At 41.0% G+C, this 17,838-nt stretch overlaps 1 protein-coding gene across 2 annotated transcripts in view; it reads left to right on the top strand.

Moving 5' to 3' along the window:
- The first annotated feature begins 2,059 nt into the window (after window positions 1–2,059).
- Window positions 2,060–17,838, top strand: part of LOC135243571 (sodium channel protein type 4 subunit alpha B-like) — a 30,342-nt gene continuing 14,563 nt past the window's right edge. For both annotated transcript variants that reach the window (XM_064315504.1, XM_064315505.1), the window contains exons 1-14: window positions 2,060–2,281; window positions 4,430–4,745; window positions 7,694–7,813; window positions 8,257–8,348; window positions 8,994–9,122; window positions 9,751–9,830; window positions 11,998–12,237; window positions 12,581–12,644; window positions 12,973–13,114; window positions 14,081–14,278; window positions 14,617–14,743; window positions 15,205–15,437; window positions 16,468–16,641; window positions 17,063–17,419. In XM_064315504.1, the coding sequence (XP_064171574.1) occupies window positions 2,184–2,281; window positions 4,430–4,745; window positions 7,694–7,813; window positions 8,257–8,348; window positions 8,994–9,122; window positions 9,751–9,830; window positions 11,998–12,237; window positions 12,581–12,644; window positions 12,973–13,114; window positions 14,081–14,278; window positions 14,617–14,743; window positions 15,205–15,437; window positions 16,468–16,641; window positions 17,063–17,419 (2,370 nt within the window). In that variant the 5' untranslated portion in view covers window positions 2,060–2,183. The remainder of the gene's footprint in view (window positions 2,282–4,429; window positions 4,746–7,693; window positions 7,814–8,256; window positions 8,349–8,993; window positions 9,123–9,750; window positions 9,831–11,997; window positions 12,238–12,580; window positions 12,645–12,972; window positions 13,115–14,080; window positions 14,279–14,616; window positions 14,744–15,204; window positions 15,438–16,467; window positions 16,642–17,062; window positions 17,420–17,838) is intronic.

Here is a 17,838-nt window from a genome sequence, read left to right as displayed (position 1 = left end):
GTTAACAATGCTCAAATGTCAACAGAATCATCATTTTGATCAAGTTCATTTAAATTGTTTTGATTGTCTCTGGACAGTATGTGATGCTGTTTCCTGATTGTTCTGTGTTAATATGCTGAAATCATCTATGAATCTGACTCTCCCCTTTAATCAGTTTTAATGCTTTTGATTTTCATACTTGGGTTGTCCTGAAGCACTTAGACCCAGTCATCATGACATAACAATGTTGCTCATGTGTAGCTTGGACTGCCCTGTGCACCTATATTGTGGCATTTTGCCATGTAGTTTGAAAGAGTGCATGGATCTCATGACCCTGAAGGATGTGATTTCGTCCACTGTTGTTCCCCAGCTAACACAAAATGTTCTCACAATGTTACTGGAATGTTTTGTCAATGTTATAGCTATGCCATTACATGGCAGCAACATTGTGAGAACGCTTTGTGTTAGCTGGTTTAAAGTGATGTATCTACATCTTGCGCACCTGTGATACATAAATCTCAAATGAACTTCAATTTGCACTCACATGAATGTGCTTTACCATTACTCCATCTTGGGGTAAGGAAGGTTGCATTTCAACATTTCTTGCACACTTCATGCCTAAAATTTATTATCAATTAAATGTTAGTCTTAAAGTGCAAACTCAGCCCACTTTGGGGATTTGTGTTCAGCCCTCAATTTTGTGAAATTATACAATAATTATAGTAATTTAGTCTGTGAAACAATCCCAGAAATGGGTTAGTCAGGGGTGACAAAGAGGAAGAGAACAGTACATTGTGTGTCCATATTTTGTTATTGTGTGTGCGCGTCGCATGCATGTGTGCTAGAGTGCGTGCGCATGCAAGCATACTTGTGTGTGTGTGTGTGTGTGTGTGTGTGTGCATGCGTGTGTCTGAGTGCAGGAAATGAGAACATGTCTTGCAGTGAACAAAGCATTTATTCTAATGGTGTCTTGGTTATTTTGGCGAGACTGTTGTTTCTGAATCTGAGTAATTCTATGACCCTGTACATGTTACATATGCATCTGCCTGTGTTTGTCTATATTTGTGTCTGTGTTTCCCACAAACTGATTTTCAGACATGAAGCAGATTGGATTAAAGCGAGTAAGTACATTATTTTGATCATTTTATATGGATGATTTCAATTGAATACCAATTACCAAATTCCCATAATGGATTACGAAGGAGCTATTCAATAAATACTCATCCCAAAATATTTGGATTTGTCGAACAATATCGAACCTCAATTACAAGCAGCTCAAAAAAGTCAGTCACACTGCAAGCAAATAATGAACAGTGACACTGCTCTAATTGGCAAGAGCTGTCATGCCAATAACAGCAGCTAAAAAATCAGCATATAAATGTGTTGTCTACAATACATGACATAATTTATTGATCATACAAAAAAGGGGTCTACACTTTTCTGTTAACTGAATACAAATTAACAATCAAAGACATATCCAGGAGGCTTTGAATTTGATCCCCCTACTCCCTGAAATGGTATAGATACGTATAAACTATGAAGTTGATTGCTGAATCATTGATTTGAAGCACCAGCCCCCCAGCCCGAAAACCACTGCCCCCCCCCAAACGCTCTAAAGTTTACAAAGATACATGGAAAATTATCACCAGAAAAATGAGCATCCCCCCCCCACCATCCCCATAACCATCAATAAGCAGCTCCACACCCCCTACCAATAATTTAATTTGTTCCGAAGTTTGTTGGTTCAAAATTCGAAGCCTTCCCTGGCTGTGCTGCTGATAACAACAATCTGTGACAAGACTATCTTAAAATATTTCCCGCAAAATGTTTTATGCTGATACAGGCCTTTACATGTCCTCACAGCACTGCCACTAAATGTAAACATTTCAAATGTGCGAGAACAGTCTAAAAAATCTCATTTAAACTGTATCCCTGAAGCAACTGCCGAATGGGGGAGTTTCAGAATCCTCCTTGCAAGGAGTGAACCCCAAAAGAGGGGGAGGGGAGCGTTTCTTTGTCCAAACGGAATGCCTACAATCTGGACGGGAACCGAGCAGAACTGGCAGGGCTCTCTGCATTTTCATCACAGTCTGAGGGGCTGTTCCTCTTTAAAGGAGTAATGGACAGAGGAGGGGGCCTTCAAAGTGCAGCGGAGGGTGAACTGAGTGAAGCTCTCTCGTCCAGTACAGCGGTGTCCTGCGGTCATGCGTCCCAAAAGCAAATCCTTGCTGGACCTGTGGGTCGAGAACCGGGAGGCACCAGCGAAGGATGCCGAGGACCTTTCGACGCGTCTTCGCAAGCTGTGAGTGCATAGCGTCTGTTTTTAACATGCGCTGGACGTGTCGTCTCGTGCATCTTTAAAGCAGCTGGTTACATGCTCCTCTGCTGTCTGAAGGCTGTGCTTTATCCAGTTTTCGGGGATTCTAAACTTCTACAGCAAATTTGTTTGCATGTGTGCGAATGCGTGTTTGCATGCATGTGCGTGTGAATGCGTGTTTTCGTGCATGTGTGTGTGAATGCGTGTTTTCGTGCATGTGTGTGTGAATGCGTGTTTGATTGCGTGTGTGCAGGCATGCGTGTGTGCGTGCAGACTTATAGGACAGCACATACGTGCAGCTGTCTGTTTAATCTTTGAAGTAAACACACATGGAGTTCACAGTGTAGTCATCACGGCTTCATAAATATAGAGAAAATCATACTCTAATTATTTAGCTCATATTCTTATTTTATAATGACCCTTAAGACATTTTCATTGCTTTTAATTGCAAATCCTGCAGTTGATAGTCTAATGATATTAGAACATGGCAGCTTCTTTGATGTTTATTGGCCATGTTTTGCAGTTTAATTTCACCCTAATTGCATCTGCATTTATGTCTTTTTTTATTGTTTGAATTGCAGAAGATACATAGGTTATTACATTATTTTATTTTATTATTTTATGCATTAATATATAATATCTGGGCAATAGATATTACTTTAATTGCAAACATGATTCTAAAGAAAATGAGGGAGTAAATGAAGGATGACAAAGTACATTAAAGACAGGTGCTTCCACACAGGTGTGGTTTTTGGTTTAATTAAGCAACTTTGAAGGGGTGAGGCTTTGGGGGGGGTGGGTAGTTGGGGCAAAATTTTGGACAAATTTTCAGGAGCTTTAGTATCTAAGTCTGAAGACTTCTCTGAGGAAAAGACATCGACTACGGGCAACTGCGGTGAAAAGTGCATACTCCTCGATCGTGACGTCTGTGTATTGGTTCAAGATGCAAGGGAAAACAGACAAGCGACTATGAATCAGCTAATTATGAATATCATCCAAGGGCATAATCAGAGTGGTTCCTAAAGAGCAGTCCATAGAGAGCGGTACTCTCAGCCATTAAAATGCTTCTGATGTTATAATATCTATGATATAAATCAGTGTGTGCGAGGGCTGTAATTTGAGCATGTGGATCATTGCAGGCATGCAGTATGATGTTGATCTTCAGGCACATTTTGGCATGCATATCACAAAAGGAAGCGTGTGCACTAACGATCTTTCATCTGTTGAACTTGAACAATTGCAGTTTGCACTTAGAGAGATGGTCAAGAGTGAATGTCCCCAGTGTCACAAGAAGTTTAAACAAGGAGCAAAATATCTTGGAGTGTGATTGCTACAGCGAAGGGGACAGAGATAGCATGTAGAAATACCCTGGAGCGCCAGTACCATTATTCAGCAGGTATTTACAGTAAGGGTATAACAAAATGTGTGGTCAATACAAAACTGTGAGTGTGAAAGGACTTGTGACCATTAGAATTAGAGTGGGATTTACGGGGGCTGCTTGAAGTCACTGGTGAACAGCGTACCAGTTTTGTTTTTGGGAGTCATCGCTTGTCTGTGCTGCGTGTTTACCGCCTCATTACCCCCCCCCCCCCCGTCTCTCTCACTCTCCCCCTCTCTCCCCCCTCTCCTCCCACTTCCTCTCTCCACCTCTCCCTCTCTATCTCCCCCTCTCGCTCTCTCGCCCCCCTCTCTTCCTCTCTCTCCGCCCCTCTTGCTCTCTCACCCCCCCTCTGCTATTATAAAATGGTCTCAACCTTGGAGAATATTGTTGATATTTGGAGACTGTGAGATGTACTGTGCAGTAGTTCAAGAACTCTTAGTTTTGTCTTTTTAATGGAAGCTAAAGGAGGGTGTGGCTTGCATATATGTATGGGGGTGGGGAGTTGTGATTTAATATGTTTATTGAAATGTCTTGGACATTTTGACTTAACTACAAAGGCGGTGCCAATAAAAGACTGCTTAAAGGCCTGCCCCTCTCCCCCCTCTCTCAACCCCTCTTGCTCTCTCCCCCCTACCCCTCTCGCTCTCACCCCCCCCCTTGCTCTCTCTCACTCTCTCTCTGCCCCTCTCATCCCTCCCTTTCTGTCTCTCTCTCTCTCTCTCCCTCTCCCTCCTCCCTTCCTGTCTTTCCAGGTCACTCCTGAGAGACCGTGACCTGGTCACATCTATCGCACGGCAGAATGTCGAGATGGCCGGCCTGCTCCCTCCCACAGGGACCGACGTGTTTCGCCGCTTCACCCCGGAGTCGCTGGCGGAGATCGAGAAGCTGGCTGAGAAAAATGTGCAGACGGAGGGGACGAAGAACGCAGAGGTGGCCGAGGAGGACCTGCCCAAGCCCAGCAGTGACCTGGAGGCGGGCAAGAGCCTGCCGTTCATCTACGGAGACCCGCCGCCCGAGCTGCTCAACGTTCCCCTGGAGGACCTGGATCCTTTCTACAAAGCACAGAAAGTAGGGCCTGTAGGCCACGCCCAGTGACCCACGTGTAGAGTACTGGGAAGGCCGCAGTCCTCAGTGGGCTAGACTGGGCCTCTATTGCTGAGATATTAGCAAAACCCCAGTCTACCAGTAATTCCCAGGGCCTGTTTGTAGACCTGTTGTCATTTCCAGTTCACACATTCAATTTATTATTGCAATATAATGAACCAAACTCTCAGATGTAAATATACCATGACAAAACAATCTAAGTGTGGATTTGAAAACTCAGCCAAATATGACTCACATGAGCCAATATATACATAAAGTTAAGTTTCAGTCATAGAATAGAAACTTTATGTCCATATTATTTATTATTCTGGATATTTGTCTTGCATTACATTCATTTGGCAGACGCTTTTATCCAAAGTGATGTGCAGTAAGGTCATACTGAAGGTCATTGGACAATTACAAAGCACAGGTCCAATAAGGTATAATACTCTAATATGTAACAGTTTTTCATAGCTATCAATATCAAGTACAGTTCATACAGTAAGCATAGTCTAGGACAGAAAGTTATGACAAGTCAAACTAAAATGAGTCATGACAAGATATGATAGACCTACAACATCAAGATAACAATACTAGTGCAATATAAGTGCTGGATGAAGATACAAGAGTAATATAAATCTGCTAGAAGATCAAGGTAGGATAGATGCATCTTCAGACCACGGCGGAAAATGGACAGGTTCGTAGAGGAACAACACAAAACATAAGATAACAGAGCTTCAAGTACACCAGTTATCCAAGTGCTTGGAGTGAGGGGGTAGGGGTTAGTAAATTAATAATTCATCAAGGAAACTGCATGTGGGCTGAAGCAATTCTTTAAAAAAGATCATTTGTGACCCAGGGTATCCTATAACGCATCCCAGAAGGAAGCTTGCCAAATTCAACAAAAAACAGATGTGAGGAATCCCCCAAGATTTGCTGGGCTTCCTGCCTGTTACGTGATACATTCATACACATGCTATGCCTGTTACATAACACATCTCAGACAGATGTCTATGCGTTCCCTGTGATATTACCTGCCATATTCACCATCTTCCACAGTCTAGCCCTGGTCTTAGTCCCAAGAATGTCATACCAAGCAGAGATATTATGGGAAAGAACTCTTTCAATGATACTTTTATAAAACAATTAGCTGCCTACTGAAAAGCTGTCCAGATTTCTCAAAAGATGTGGACGTTGCTTAACCTTCTTGAAAATATATTCAGTTAGGTGTAAAGCTCAGTCTACTTTATAATAAAGGGCCTAAATATTGCACTTAAAATCATCCACTGTTTCTACAGGGAGGCCATTAAATTTAATTTAACTTAAGCAGAATGCAAATGTATGGTTACTAATGATCAATTTCTTGGTCTTGTTGCCATTTAAGACAAGAGCACTGTTTGAACACCAACTGAGCAATGTATCAATCTGGTTAAAATATGTTGGTTCTTATCTGTGTGCTGCCCTTGTAGTAACCCAATCAATGCAACGTCATTGGCGCAGATGGTGAACAGTAATTGGTGACAGGACGCAACCCTAGGGTGCACATGTGCTCAAAACTGTTAAGGCCACGAACAGACCCTCTCTCGGGCTGATGAGAAAGAAGGTTTTTAAAAACAGAAAGACGGGAACACGCATTCAAAACAAAACAAAATTATATCATAAGTATCTTGGCAACATAGTTCCTTTCCTGCCCTTTATTGTGGACAATAAATATAATATAGTGTATCAGCGTTCCCTGCTGAACATCCAACAGAGGCCATCGTCTTTCTGTTTTTATGAACACTTTGAGTAGCCCGCGCATCATGCCATTTAGAATTTGTTTCATTTGTTTCTAAAGTGCGGGTTGGTCACTCGTTGGTTTATTAAAGGAGGTTTTTAAGCCATAAAACAACCTGGCCATTGAGAGCAACATTAGAAAGCCTCTGCAGGGGGATGCGTGTTCTCATTGTATTAAATGGTGAACTAAAATCTTGGAATAAAACTCTGGCATGACTTCAAGACATCTGCAGATGTTTGGTAACTGTAATAATTAATGTAAGAGTTGCGTCACCAGTGATTTGACCGCTCCTGATGACTGACTGACCCTTTTCCTACACTTGCTCAGAATGCTAGTCAAAGTGACTGGCCTGAAATCATTTACTGATTTACTGAAACAATTTGGCAAAAACAGACTTGCATTGAAAGACGCAGCCCTTGAGCATCCTCTCTCTCAGAGCTTCAGGCCCAGGGGTCGTATTGGGCCTAATTCTTTGCAAAACCAGCTGCAACCTCACTCTCATTAAACATAATAGGAGCATAATCAATGGTAGGATTACATATAGTACTTTATCACATGCAGTATCATCATGACCACATCTACAATAAAACTGGTTTAGATATTTGGCAAAAAATGGATTATCTGAGGAGAAGATTTACCTCTTTGTTCATTTCAGATTTCAACACCTTTTTTCAATCTAAAACAGTTATTTAAATTATTAATGGCACTAATCATTCATTTTCTTGGTTCAGTTTGATGTTTACACACAAACAGCCTGACTCCCGTTTGTTGCTGCTGTCATGGTCTGTGCTCGACTTCAGAGGGCAGCAGAGGGCTAATCTTTATTTACCAATATTACTGATAATTGAACCATTATTTGTGATTATTGCTTTCACTTGTTCCTCATTATCTCCTGTTTTTGAGTTGCCCAAGTTATTCCCTTTGTTGCTAAATCTTGAAGCCTCCTGCCTTGTGCTTGCTTGACGTGGGCACTGCCAGTGGTTCTTGTTATTTGTTTGGCGAGTTATTTGTTTCCTGGTACCAAAGCATTACTCATTGAATTTGTTACTCAAGTGACGTTATGCTACATAACATGTCGCCAAATCTCTCCCTCCCTTTTCTATCTGTCCTCCCTCCTACTTTTCTCCCCCTCCCTCTATTCTTTCTCCCCCTGCAGACCTTTATTGTCATCAACAAAGGGAATACAATCTTCAGGTTTAATGCTGAACCTGCCTGCTATCTTCTGAGCCCTTTCAACATTCTTAGAAGAGGAGCCATCAGAGTCCACATACATTCATATCCTTCATTGTCAAAATCAAAATTATGCTGCTTTTTAGTCATTGTGAAATCTGAGATGTGCCTTCAGGTGACATTTTTCCTTTAGATTGAATCACAGTTCAATGTAAATGTTAGTTTTTTAAAAATCTTCAGCATTTGGTGGAGTTCACAAAAAAAAAACAGTTTTTTGGGTAAATCAGAATTAATGAATTAATGGCAAATTTGATATTTATTCCAGGCCAGAGCTGCATGCAGATTCAGCCAGCAAAGTGTACTCATCGCATCACAATTTGTTGTTTTTATGTGTTGTTATTTAACTAATGTAGTTCCTGCTGGATAACTCTTTTAAGTTTACTTTTTTTCTTTTCAAGCAGCAGTTTTAAATGTGAAGAACTGTCAAATCACTTCACGTTCTCCCAATGTCTTGTATCATTTGAAAGTTTTCCATAACTCTAAATTACAATTTTTCGTGTGTTCATCATGCTAACTATTGTGTTACACACTCTGTGGCTGTCAGTCTCCTATCCCACAGCTTGGTTAAACAGACATGCAGAGTGAGTTTCCATATCGATAATTTTACAGACTGAATGCATGTTCTACAAACTGTGGAAAAAGCAATAGCCTGGATTTACTTATGTCCAAACAAAAGAAAAATGTTTTCATTACAAATGCAGCAAGACACAGTTAAATGCAAAAGTATTGGGACAGTGACACTTTTTTTCTTTTTTCTTTTCTTTTGCTCCGAACTCCAGCACATTGGATTTGATCGGGGGTTAAAACATCATTAAAACATAAAAAGTGTTCATTGAGAATAGAAAAAAATTGCCTGTGGGAAGTTGGGTGTGAGGCAAATTGTTTCCAACAATACAACACAGGATTACATAGTATCATGGAGAACATGAAGGTTCACATAATGCTGATCCAGTAGGATGTTTTGCAACTGAGCATGGCCTCTTTACTGTGCTGACAGGGAGTCAGCAGGTGTGATAAACAGTTTGTTTTACTTTGGGGGTCTGATAAGAGGCAGACTTCTGTGAACTGCCCTACATACTGTCCCTCCAGAACTGGAGTTTGACACCCATGTGATAAAACATGCATAACTCGCCTCTAAGTCCATCGCAAAGTGAGATCACATGAGATTATTGTGCCTTGTGGTAAAACAACCCCAGTTTGACCTATGATCCCCTCTTTTGTTACAGGTATGTATTTACTGGTATTTTTACCTTTGAGGCAGTACTCAAAGTGCTGTCTCGAGGCTTCTGTGTGGGCCACTTTACATACCTGCATGATCCATGGAACTGGCTGGATTTCCTTCTGATTACAATGGCGTGAGTATTAGAGTATTAGAGTGAGTGTTTGAGCCAGATGACCCTCGTCAGGTACACCAGTGGTTCCTACACTGTTACCCACCTGTCTGTGGGCAGTGCAGTATAATGGTTTAAATAAATGGCCTTGTAGCCTAAAGGTTGTGGCCTAGACCCCCAGGCAGGACACTGCTGTACCCTTGAGAAAGGTTAACTGCCTGTCACACCTCATTGTTGGTCAGCCAGCCCATCAGGGGCACTGTTAGGATTAGGTGAAAGGTGAAAGTTCAGGGCACATGTACATCTGCCCTCCTGCCTTTTACACTAACATAACCCCCCCAACCAAAACCATATTACTTACCACAGCAGCAGCTGCAGTCCACCTTTTATGTAAACGGTTATGTCTGGGCTGTTTGATTTGAGAACAGATTGTTTTCATTCCTCTGAACTGTTGCCAGTCCAGGGTCAAATATTAATTTGACATACTTGAACAACCATACGACAACCCTTTTCTGGCCAGAGATTACATTCACCAGGGGGGTCACGTTTGAACCAGTCCCTGATTGGAGGGGAAGAATGAGAACCAGAGTACCAAACTTGCATGGGACTTAGGTCTGCTCGCGGTGTTGATCGCTTTTGACTGTGTTCGCAGGTACGCCAACGAATTCATCGACCTACCCAATCTCGCTGCCCTCCGGATGTTCCGCGTGCTTCAAACACTGGAAAGCCCTGGTGGGTCATATACACCTCCAACCTCCAAGCACCTTTTTTTTGTTTTGTTCTAATGGCAAGATCAGTGATGGATTGCAAAGATGCTGCCATATGGGTGTTATGGCTCCAAAAAAAAACAAAAAAGAGAAATAATTGGTGACCGCTTCTATGAATTGTTCTTCATAAGGGCTATATAACTCTTTCATAAACACAACATAGGACCTTACTATGCACTCCATAGGAATGTCTCAGTTGCAATGTTTATACCAGAAAAGGGCATATGATGTATGTTGCTTACTGTGTCAGTTGTGAAATGACACAATATACCCATTTATGGTGACTGACATAAGCATCTATGAAGGGGTTATGAAGGTGTTATGTACAGGCAGGAAGGAGCTTCTGAAGGACCATTCCCAACAAGTGTTACCAATAAATATTTTAGGTTTTTAAATAAACTTAAACTTTTTTTTTTCAAACTTAAATTTGTGACCAAATAGACTTTTGATCACATAGACGTGCACTAAATCATGGCTGTTGTGGAGGAAAATCCCTTCTCAGGTTCGGTGGGTGAGTCGGTGATACAAGAATAAAGACTAGAAATTATGATTTCTTCTAATAACCTTTTTATTCTCTTCAATCAATAATCCTTTTAATGTACGTAGGCCTACGGGAGATCTCCAGTACCATAAAGACACATAGAGAGCTACCTTGCATTATGTTTTACATCCTTTTTATACAACCACATCTCCTCCTACCCTGATGTATCTTCCCTTTAAAATAACCAATCCCAGCCTAGGTCAAACTTATGTTTCATCAGTTAGTTTACCAATAACTATTATCTTCCATTTTAATCACTAATAAATATTTCACTGCACACACTTACAGAGGAATGTATATGCATGACTTGAATAACAAGTATTTGTCCTCATGGTTAACAATTGTTCCATCTTCCAGTTCCAAAGTACATGCACTTTACATGCATTCACTACATGCTGTAATCCAACTGAAATATTGACTCATATACACGCCACCATATTCTAACAAACTATGTTTATATCATTACCGTTGCCGTGATTTGATTTTCATTCATTCATTTTAATAGAATATAATCTATACATTTACTAGATATAGCAAATCAGTTCTTTCTAGGTCAGTATCCTTTCTCTTCTCTTGTAACTCAAAGGTCTTCTGCACAAGACTGTTTCCCAACAGAAGTTACTTACAAAATTCCACTAAGTAAATGTTTACAATTTTCCCTCCTGCAACTGGGGTTCAAAGATTTTCTAGGTAGTATGCATCAGTGTACAAGGAGACCACTGTCTTTCTTTAGTTACAAATAGACATAACACAGAATACCTATTGTTCTTCAGAGATCATCCCATAATCACATACATTTAAATATATTCTTGATCAGTACAATCTTTAATAAGAAGAAATGTAAAAACATTAAAAGAATGAAGAAAAACCATACTTCCACACTGTTCATCTGCGACTGTGGAATTTGTTCCCAATGAGGGGGAAATTTTGTAACAAAAATATGAAAGAAAATGATTCACATTTAATATCAAGTGACTGTAATACCTGTGTGGTGCCACTGTTACTACAGAAGTTAATAAACATTGTTATGCATTACTAGTTTAAAAAAAGAACTAGTTAGCGCTGGTTAGTGTTAAAATATGGACATACAGCTTGTTCAACCTTCTGTGACTTCGTGTTTATTTACAGTAGTTACACTGTAAGTACTTATGTAGTCACAGTGTAAAGCAGGGGTTCCCAAACTATGGGTTGTGACCCCTTGTGGGGTCGCCTGGTTTGAGGATGGGGTTGCCCAAAAACTTTGGGGGAAAATTTTTTTTTTTTTTGTATTTTTTTGTCTTTTTAAAATATGTGAATATAATTTATGACATGCCAAGTATCAGAGCAACCCAGCTATAATAATGCAATGAGGCATGAGAGGCTGTGGTATATTGCCAATATAGTCACGGCTAAACGGCGTTGTTAGGCACGAGGCACGTGTGTGAGTGAGGTGTTGGGTTCACGCAAATTTGCAAATATTCATTTAGGGTTGCATCAGAAACCCCTGATGTGACATTAAATTACTTCTGTCAGTCTACTTACCTGCAATTGGTCAAAACATGAACTGTGGTTTTAACCCCTTCTTCTTTTTTGTGTTTCTTGTGGGGCTCAGCTCTGAAAATCTTCACGGGGGCCCTGATCCAGTCGGCGAAAAAGCTGGCTGGCGTGATGTTCTTCATCATCTTCTGCCTCAGTGTCCTCGCCCTCATTGCGTTGCAGCTCTTCATGGGCAGCCTGCGCCAGAAGTGCATCGTGTGGCCTATAAATGAGACCAATTATGCCACTTCCCCCTCCGGCTACACTACGGATGGCCCCGACTCAATCGACTTCGATGTCTACATGAACAGCCAAGGTGTTTATTTTCAGAGTATGAACACTGGAGAGGTTCTGGATGCATGCTGTTATTCCAGTGTTGCTGTAACAACAGCGGCTGCGATCATCCAGTCTAGTTACAATTGTATGCTATTCTCAAATCTGAACACCTACATTAAAGTTTTTTTGCACATTTTGTTTAATTGACCATTTCACCATATGTGAAAGAAATTACAAGTGGCCCATGCCAAAATTAGTTTTAAATACAATAAATTATGGCTTGGAAAAGTAAAGATGCGTAAACTTTTATTGTGGTTAAGTAAATAAGTGGTAAAGTAATTGTATACCTTGTCACTTATACCTATGTTGTGTTTCATTTATAGAGAACTACTACTATTTTCCTGGACACTTGGACGCTCTTCTTTGTGGAAACAGCTCTGATGCTGGGTAGGTCAATTTTTGAGGTGGATATCATACAAATTATACTCAGTCGCATGTTTGAAATGTTCTGGATTTGTAGATTTTTACGAGTTTTTAAAATAACAATTTTCCTTTGGGCCCTTGTTACCAAAGTTAAATATTTTGAAAACTAAAACCCAGTCACAGGCTCATTTAAACCATAGCATGTTTTCAATAAAGTAAATTCATTTTAATCACCCAAACAACTATTAAATATCTGGCTATGTCTGTTGAGTTACAGTGTTTGGGGAGGTGGGTAATGGTAGAATGGGATGATTCTATTTCAACAAATTATTCACAATTTCCTTTTTAATAGAATTTGCCCAGAGGGCTACACGTGTATGAAGGCTGGACCAAACCCAAACTATGGCTACACAAGCTACGATAACTTCGGCTTGGCTTTCCTGGCTCTCTTCCGTCTTATGACACGGGACTTCTGGGAGAATCTGTTTCAGCTGGTACCCACGCACTTACACATGACAAACCCACCATAACCAAGGCCTAGATTCAACCAGTATCTCTGCATAACTTAATGTTGGACAAAAAGCAAAAAGTCTTTACTTTAAATTTTAGCATAAAAAATACAAGAAAATCACAAGGGGGAAAAAAACAGTAAAATGGAGAACACAAGAAAACACTGGGGGGAAAATGTTCAAGAGGCTAGAAACACAAAGGGCTGACAAAGAACTGGGCAAGTTCACACAAAGACCCAGCAAAGAGACTACCGGCACAGGGAACTTAAATACACTGTGAAATACACAATCACCAAAACGTGAAGACTAACAAGAACCAACAGTCCTATAATTACAAGCAGTCAACACAGATGAGACACAGAGACACAAGGAAAGGGAAACAGGTGGCCTCTGGTGGACAACAGGGGGAACTTGTGATAATATCTTTTCTTTTTCTTTTTTTTGACCTGGCTTGAGTCATGCCAAAAAACTTTTAAAAATCCAAGCTGGAAGCTAAGAAAGCAAAGTCTTGTGGATATGAAATATCACAGGCCCTAGACGAGGAACGCTTGTTTAGTTCAGTCAGATGCATTGCTTATAATGTACAACTAGACTATGGTGGGACAGATAGCGCCCCTACTGGTAGGGATGTGGTGTGGTGAAAGAACGTGCAGTATGTGAGCAGTGTGGAACCAAGATGACCAACTCCAGATTTCGCAAATCCTCTGTGTACACTGAATGTGAAGTGCACATAGGGTTTCAAGACTGTCTGATTTCTATTTAAAACCTTTAAACATTTCTGCGGTTTACCTGCTTGGATACACAAGCGAGCTTATTACAAACCAAAGCCCAAGCCTACAAGGGAAGCCACAGAAAAATAAGCCCAATGCTACTTACAATGAGCCAAAACACTCGCTAGGAACCCCTGGCTTCCTAACTCCAGCTCCTGTCTCCTCACCTTACCTTGTGCAGACAATGCGCGCAGCGGGACAGTCCTTCATGCCCCTCTTCGCCGTCGCCATCTTGGTCGGCTTCTATCTCATCAACCTCGTCCTGGCCGTGGTGGCCATGGCGTACGCAGAGCAGAACGCAGCTGCCATTTCGGAGGCCCGGGAAAACGAAAAGGAGTACCAGAGGATTCTGAGGCAGCTGAAGAAGCGGGAGGCGCAGGTTCGTGGACCACGGAAAACGTCCAGTCGCTGTTTTTAAAATAAATATAAAATAAAAAATAAAAAAACTTAGTTCCCAGATTAGCTGATTATTTCACAGAATTGATTCACAGAAACTCAATGGTACAAAAACGGTGCCATTATGCTTCTATGGGAGGTCAGAGCATGAATTTGCATAAGGTGAACAGAGCCTGGGAGGCATGGCCAGGAAAGAATGTTCCCCACAATTAGGGGATACCCTATAGTCGAGTGTACTTCTAGGCAAGTCTACTGTCCCTCTTCTTATTGGACTAAGCATGCCATACACCGTAGTTGATTTTCCGCCGTGTGAATCTGCAGGGAATGGAGAAGAAGAATGAGAAAGAGGAGATGTCCAGTACAAGGCCCAGTTTGCTTGAACTGGACAAACCAAGCCTGCGTAAAAGAGCCTCTCGTGAGGTTAGTGGGGCCAGCAAAGAGATCAAAGGTAAATCAAGGCTTATTAACCTTTTACACCATACAGTAACACTACAACTAATGATTATGACCAGGGTGGGAAATGGTAAATGGTAAATGGACTGCATTTATATAGCGCTTTTATCCGAAGCGCTTTAAAATTGATGCCTCTCATAAATCAACCTGCTAGCAGCCAAATGCTGGTAAGTTTTATCTGTGGCTGGTAAGTTTACCACCATAACTTTTTCTGTTTTCCTCTAAACGTCTAGCTGTTTTTTAAGACAGTGAAATTGGTTTGTGAATTTTTGGATGCACTAGCCACCGTGGCCAGCAGATGAAAAAGTTTGTTTCCTGCCCTGATTGTGACTGAAAACTTGGTATCAGTGCTGTTTGCTGCCTAAATCTGCATGGTTGCTTTTAGGTAAGCCACTGCATAATGCCCTAAGCGCCTAAATGTAAGCATATCGTGGACCAGTTTCTATGTTTCGACAGAGCTTGAGGAGACCAAGAGACCACCGGGGTGCTACAAGTGTGCCAACATTTTCCTGAAATGGGACTGTTGTGGTCCGTGGATCGTCTTTAAAAAATGGGTGCACTTTGTGGTGATGGACCCATTCATGGACTTATTCATCACCATCTGCGTAATCATCAACACTGTGTTCATGGCTTTGGAGTGTTACCCCATGTCGCCGGAGCACGAGGAACTTCTGAGTTTTGGAAACCTGGTAAGACGTTGGCTCTCATCAGAGAAATGGCTTTGTAGAGAGAGAAATTATTCCTCGTGGACCAAGTGCCCATTTAACCATTACCAACTGCAACGTGAAGCTTGCTAACTGCTAAAAAAAAAGACCTATCGATGGAAGGTTTTTTTAAAATATAGATCTCCACCTATTAGAACTAATGCCCCTCTAGGAAAAGATAAGCAGGATACTCCTGTTCAAGAACCTTTCGATTGGTCATTAATGGTGATTTATTGTTTTTGCCATTAAAAGTTTGGTAAGTTATGAGTACAGCATCACATTTTCTAAATTAATACGTCTTACTGTCGGTAATTTTATAATCAGCTTGAACATTTTTTAACCAGCATTTTTTTTTTTACATAAAATGAAAATTAATATTATTGATTAAATTAAAATTATTATTAATATTTCTTTTTTGGCTTGTATACTTCATTTAAAATTACTGATGGGTGAATAATGTGATTACCACTCATGGTCAAGAATATGTTTCAAATGTATTTTTACGAACAAAAAAAGCTCTGAGAAACTACAACAGATGACAAGGACACAGATAGAAGTTTTAAGCACTAAACTACTTTAAGCACGTCGGCATTTCCATTATTTAATAATGTGATTCTGTGAATGTTCTGTAGATGTGGATGAAATCTGAATTGATGGATTTTAGTCAGGGGGAAAGACTGTACCATTCATTCAGCCTGTAGCATCCTGTCTGCCACCAGAGATTATGCAGGAAGTGTCCTCCTCTGATTCAACGGCTGTGCTATCTTATATCTTATATCTTATCTTATGTGCTATCTGTGCCTATCTGGTTCTGGTTCTAACTGGTCCTGTGTAGTGAAAAGAAGCGGCAAGAGCTATCACGTGTTTCGGGGGAGACTGAGTCATTGCCTGTACTCTGCCGAGCTGGTAAAGGTGCTTGCAGCAATGAGCAGGATAACAATTTATTAATTGAGACATTCTGGATGGGGAGTAAATAAAATCAATCTTGGTCAGACCTATCCATTTCTTCTCCTAGGTTTTCACTTTGATCTTCGCTGCTGAGATGGTCGTCAAAATCATTGCCATGGACCCATACTATTATTTCCAGGTTGGGTGGAACATTTTCGACAGCATTATTGCCACTCTGAGCCTGCTGGAGCTGGGTCTGGCTGATGTTGAGGGCCTGTCTGTGCTCAGGTCATTCCGTTTGGTAAGGCTAATCTCAAGGCTTGACATTTTACCCTTTTCCCTTTGACTGTTCAGAGTATCCTAGCAACATCTGGGATATAAAATACAATATAAATAAGATAGATATAAATGTACTGTAAGCATTCTGGTTTTCTTTACCAACACAGTTTCGAGAGTTCATTTTGGTAACTGCTGAACAGTGCATGTGAAGAACGTAACAATATAATTGTTAGTTAGTCAACAGTAGGGAAAAATATTTCTGGAATCCAATCCTGGATTAACAATGTGTGTCATGCTTATAACTGCTGGTAGGGTAAAGGCTTAAGTGGTGTCCTATTACATGCTACTATCATGATCAGCCTTTTAATATCTCATGACAGATCTGATGAAGTGCTCCGTTCCGTTTTGTGTTGTTTTTCATGCTTTCCTGTGTTGGATGGCAGCTGCGTATCTTTAGGCTGGGGGAGTCGTGGCCTGCCTTCAATATGCTCATAAAAATCATGAGGAACTCGGTGGGTGCCCTTGGCAAGGTCACCCTGGTGCTGGCCGTAACGGTCACAACCTTCGCCATGGTGGGCGTGCAGCTGTTCGGTAAGAGCTACAGGGACTGCGTGTGCAAGATCGCCCAGGACTGCGAGCTGCCGCGCTGGCACATGCACGACTTTTTCCACTCCTTCATGCTGGTCTTCCGCATCCTCTGTGGGGAGTGGATTGAGACCATGTGGGACTGCATGGAGGTGGCTGGCCTGGCCGTGTGCGTAGTTTTCTACATCACGGTCCTGGTCATCGGTAATCTGGTGGTGAGTATTCCAAAAATAAGCCCCTATATAAACCAATGGGATTTTAAATTTGAGGTGCCTGCCTTTACATGAATAATCCACAGACGCAAAATAGATTTTTTAGCCTGGATTCGATCAACATTACTTTGTCTGCTCAAACAAAGTCTGGCAAATTCAGCAACTGCCAACATAAACTCACCTGTGTTGACTTGGTTCATAAAGTTTTGGAAAAATGTTCATTGCATTCATCTCTCCATTGAGAACTTTATTAGCACTAATCAGTTCAGAGATTTGGTTTAACCTGGTGACCTATGTCAGAAGTAATGATAAAGGAAATCAGAGAAATAGCACTGAAAACCCCAAAGAACAGTATCACTTGCCTTTTTGGAAAACATTTATGTTCTTTATTGTTTGTATCACTTGTGGGTTTATAGATTGTA

This window comes from Anguilla rostrata, chromosome 17 (genome assembly GCF_018555375.3).
Source record: "Anguilla rostrata isolate EN2019 chromosome 17, ASM1855537v3, whole genome shotgun sequence".
NCBI lineage: Eukaryota > Metazoa > Chordata > Actinopteri > Anguilliformes > Anguillidae > Anguilla > Anguilla rostrata.
Note: the sequence above shows the minus strand (reverse complement) of the source record. Positions and strands in the feature narration are given on the sequence as shown.